At 42.9% G+C, this 4,552-nt stretch overlaps 1 protein-coding gene across 1 annotated transcript; it reads left to right on the top strand.

The window, feature by feature from the left end:
• Positions 1 to 1,538: 1,538 nt before the first annotated feature.
• Positions 1,539 to 2,477, top strand: LOC112818219 (olfactory receptor-like protein OLF4). The gene has a single exon (XM_025865408.2). It carries the CDS (start codon positions 1,545 to 1,547, stop codon positions 2,475 to 2,477), a length of 933 nt encoding a protein of 310 aa, XP_025721193.1. The 5' UTR covers positions 1,539 to 1,544.
• The last annotated feature ends 2,075 nt before the right edge of the window (positions 2,478 to 4,552 follow it).

Raw genomic sequence — 4,552 nt, 5'->3', positions numbered from 1 at the left:
TGGAGCGACGTCCCTCAGCGGAGCCGACTTATAACAGTTCCGATGTTTTGCTCCGCGACTCTATCACGTGCCAGAAGCGGCCGGCGGAGGCCCCTCCCCCGCCGTCTCTCCTCCCGAATATCGCCTCAGATTCACTTCTCTGCACGTCCTACCTTCCAGTAAGTGGTCGCTTCTCTGTTCAGAGAGTTGTTGCTACTCTCCTCTTCGACCTCCTGTTGACTTCGTAGGTGTTCAGAATGGTTTGATCCCTATTCAGCTGAATTCCTGAGATCAGACGAAATCTAGGTCTCTTACTCCTCCGCCATCTTGCTCCGCCTCCGCCACGGTCAGTCTTTTTTATCGAAAATTGACCAGGGAACTTGGTAAATATCTCATCTATAACATTTAAGACAAACAAAGTGAATTTGTAGCTATCATGTGAATATCTCATCTGTATTTGGGACAAACAAGGTGGATTCCTTACTTCCCTTCTCCCTGGTTAATATCTTGTCTATAACATTTCTCTGCATCTGGGATTTCTGTGAGCCTGGTTAATTAGCTCTGCAGGAGCCTAGTCAGGGCATTCCGGAGCCTCCTACCTCTCCCTGCCTATACCTTATCCCTTTCCTTACTCAGGGGGAATGCAAACTGGTGGAGCCACTCTGCAAAACGATGTAGATTCCCCACAAAGTTAAAAAATAGGGATGCCTGGGTGGCTCAGTCAGTTAAGCATCTGCCTTTGGCTCAGGATCCTGGGATCCAGTCCCACATCAGGCTCCTTGCCCAGCGGGGATCCTGCTACTCACTCTCCCTCCACCCCTCCCCCTCCTTGTGTGTGAGTTCTCTCTCTCTCTCAAATAAATAAACTTTTTTTTAAAGTTAAAAATAGAACTGACCTAGACCCAGCAACTGCGCTATTAGATATTTACCAAAAGAATACAGAAATATTAATTCAAAGAGATATATGCACCTTAATGTTTTTAGCAGCATTATTCACAATAACCAAACTATGGAAACAGCTCAAGTGTCCATCAATAGATGAATGAATAAAGAAGATGTGGTATATATAGTACAATGGAGTATTTCTCATTCATAAAACAAAATGAAATCTTGCCATTTGCAATGACACAGTGGAACTAGAGAGTATTATGCTAAGCGAAATAAGTCAGAGAAAAACAAATACCATATGATTTCACTCATATGTGGAATTTAAGAAACTAAACAAATGAGCAAAGGGGGAGAAAAAAAAGAGAGAGAGACAAACCAAGAAATAGACTCTTAACTACAGACAACACACTGATGGTTACCAGAGGGGATGTGGTGGGAGGATGGAGGAAATAGGTGACGGAAATTGGGGAGGGGACATGTGATGATCACCACGTGTTGTATGGAGTACTGAATCACCATACTGTACACACGAAATGAATATTAAACTGGAGGTTAACTAACTGGAATTTAAATAAATACTTAAAAAATAAAAAAATGAATAAAGTACATAAATGAAGCCCATTTGCTTGAAAATTATTATCTTATTTTTTTTCTTCCCCTGTAGGCACCACCACCACATGGAATCAGACAATGATACACAAATTTCAGAGTTTCTTCTTCTGGGATTATCAGAGGACCCAGAACTGCAGCCCCTCATATTTGGGCTTTTCCTCTCCATGTACCTGATCACTGTGTGTGGAAGCCTACTCATCATCCTGGCCATCAGCTCAGACTCCCACCTCCACACCCCCATGTACTTCTTCCTCGCCAACCTGTCATTTGCAGACATCTGTTTCACCTCCACCACCGTCCCCAAGATGCTGTGGAACATCCAGACTCAGAGCCAAGTCATCACCTATGCCGGCTGCGTCTCACAGATGTACTTTGTCCTACTTTTTGCAGGCTGGGATGATTTTCTCCTGACTGTGATGGCTTATGACCGCTTCGTGGCCATCTGTCACCCCCTGCACTACACGGTCATCATGAACCCCTGGCTTTGTGGACTGCTGGTTCTGGTGTCCTGGGTCATCAGTGTCCTGAATTCCTTGTTACAGAGCTTAATGGTGTTGCGGCTGTCCTTCTGTACAGAGGTAGAAATTCCCCACTTTTTCTGTGAACTCAATCAGGTGGTTGGGCAGGCCTGTTCTGACATGTTTCTTAACAACATGGTGATGTATTTTGCAACTGTGCTGCTGGGTCTTGCTCCCCTGCCTGGGATCCTTTACTCTTACTTTAAGATTGTTTCCTCCATATGTCAGATATCATCAATTCAGGGCAAGTATAAAGCTTTTTCCACCTGTGCATCTCACCTCTCCATGGTCTCCTTATTTTATTGTACAGGCTTAGGAGTGTACCTTAGCTCTGCTGCTCCCCAGAGCTCCCACTCAGGTGCAGTAGCCTCGGTGATGTACACAGTGGTCACGCCCATGCTGAACCCCTTCATCTACAGCCTGAGGAACAGAGACATAAAGAGGGCTCTGAAAAGAATTGTTGGGATTCCAGTAATTTAAGGGTCAGTAATCTCGGGGTTGAAGAAGTGCCCATGATTGCAGGGCTCAGAGCCTCAGAGTCAGGAACTGCCATTCTTTGATCAGACTATGGAGGTAGAATTGACTCCTTCTATTTACTTCCTGGAATTTCCATTAGTTTGAATTCAACTTTTCCATACATTTAAGTAACTCACTTTATTAACCTTCTATTCTGTCTGATACACAGACAAGTTTCACTTTGTCTACCTTCATATATTCCTAATGATTTCCCCAACCTTGAATCACAAATGCCTGGAAATTTCTGTATCTTACAAGGGGCAAGTTGGATTTCTTCAAACTAATTTCATTTCAAGTAAATTTTCCCTAGATTTCCCCAAAGAATAATCATGGGTTGTATTCTTCATATGGAAGATACTACCTTGGCCACTAAGCCCTTCATATAACCTTATTGTGGAGGAGAATACAAAACCACAGTTCTCACCCTGAGTCTGTTAGTCTTTTTACACATATACCCTTACTCCTCTTCCTGAAAATGTGGTCTCTAACATTGTTCTGTTTAAGTCTCGGGCTACTGACAGGGATGCTTAGGCTAGGAAAGCCCAGACATTCCCCTGCACCCCTGTGCTTGTAAACATTCCCATAAATGCTTCCCTGACCAGAGTTTCTGCTGTGGCTGCACCAGCCCCTTGGTTCTTATTGTGACTGTAACACACACCTCAGCAACATCCATCAAAGAACTCTAAAAAACCAAGGTTTATTCCTCACAGGTGCTGGAGGGCACATGGAAAAACCAAAGGCCATTTGGGGAGGTCTCAGAGGAGGAGAGAGGCATTGACAGGGAGAAAGAGAGAGCATCACTGAGGGATTTGTCTTTATTAAGGTTCATGACCAGAGTATATAGGGGTTTGCGGGTTCATGCTTTATTAGAGAATCTTATATGATTAGAATTTGGGTGCTGAATGGGGAAAAGCAGGGTCACTCATGTGTCAGTATGAAGGCTACCAGGGCTTTCTGAAGAGGTATTTCATGGCTGGGGGCAGCCTGAGGGCTTATCTGGTAATAGTGTTCCACAATTGTGTTTATTCAACATGGTTGTCCTTGAATTGCATACCTAAGAAATCAAAAGCTTAATTTCAGGTACTTACTCTACAAACATGCTCCTGTGTTTCCTAACCAGTATCCTCCTTTTTTTCCCCAGAGGTAGAAATTACTTATTCATCAGTTGTATATAACACCCAGTGCTCATCCCATCCAGTGCCCTCCTTAATGCCCATCACCCAGTTACTCCATTACCCCACCCACCTCCCCTCCAGCACCCCTCAGTTTGTTTCCTAGAGTCAGCGTCTCTTATGGTTTGCCTCCCTCTCAATTTTCATCCTATGCTATTGTTACTGTAATTCAGCTCAATATACGGAATTCCTACCATAGCCACAGGCAAACACTGATTAGCAAGAATATCTCTTCCAGTGCAGTCTACATAGAAAGACAAATTAGAATAAATAAATTGACCTTATATTTTCTTAGTGTCAGGATGACCATAAGTATGATGAAGCAAAATTTCAAAACACTCATTTTGTTACTAGGCAAAATATTTTTCTTTTTTTTTTCTTTTTTTTACATCACAGCTCATGCTGTGCATCTATTTATTGGAGCATGAAAGATTGATGTCCACAACTGAGGAGGTTTATTCACTGAGGTGAAGTGTTGGTTAGAGTTTTCTATGTTTTATCACCCATTATCTCCCTATTTCTACTAGAAAACATCCAATGCTACCTGCTAATATGGCTCTTTCTATTGTTACACAAAATAATTCCCTTTTCCTAATATTTGTCACAAATGCTAAGGGATAGTGAATGAATAGTATCAACATCATTCATTTTGTACCTTCTTCCTCCTCAGAAATCTCTCCCACCTGCATGACCAGAGGATGCTTCACAGATAAGCTGAATGTCCTGCTGGTCATGTGGTTCAGGATCACCATTTCTTCTGCACCAATATGCATGTCCTTCAAACTGTCCCAGTGACCCAGAAGGAAGCCCACATATAGTCAGCTGGTCCTAACGTCATCAGAAATAAACTTGAATAACAGAAAGATC

Source organism: Callorhinus ursinus, unplaced genomic scaffold (genome assembly GCF_003265705.2).
Source record: "Callorhinus ursinus isolate GAN/ISIS: 27379988/994484 unplaced genomic scaffold, GSC_fseal_2.0 scaffold4082, whole genome shotgun sequence".
Lineage (NCBI taxonomy): Eukaryota > Metazoa > Chordata > Mammalia > Carnivora > Otariidae > Callorhinus > Callorhinus ursinus.
Note: the sequence above shows the minus strand (reverse complement) of the source record. Positions and strands in the feature narration are given on the sequence as shown.

Bases quoted from the DNA above. Each gene is read 5' to 3' on its own strand.
- LOC112818219 (XM_025865408.2), top strand. From the start codon at position 1,545: ATGGAATCAGACAATGATACACAAATTTCAGAGTTTCTTCTTCTGGGA.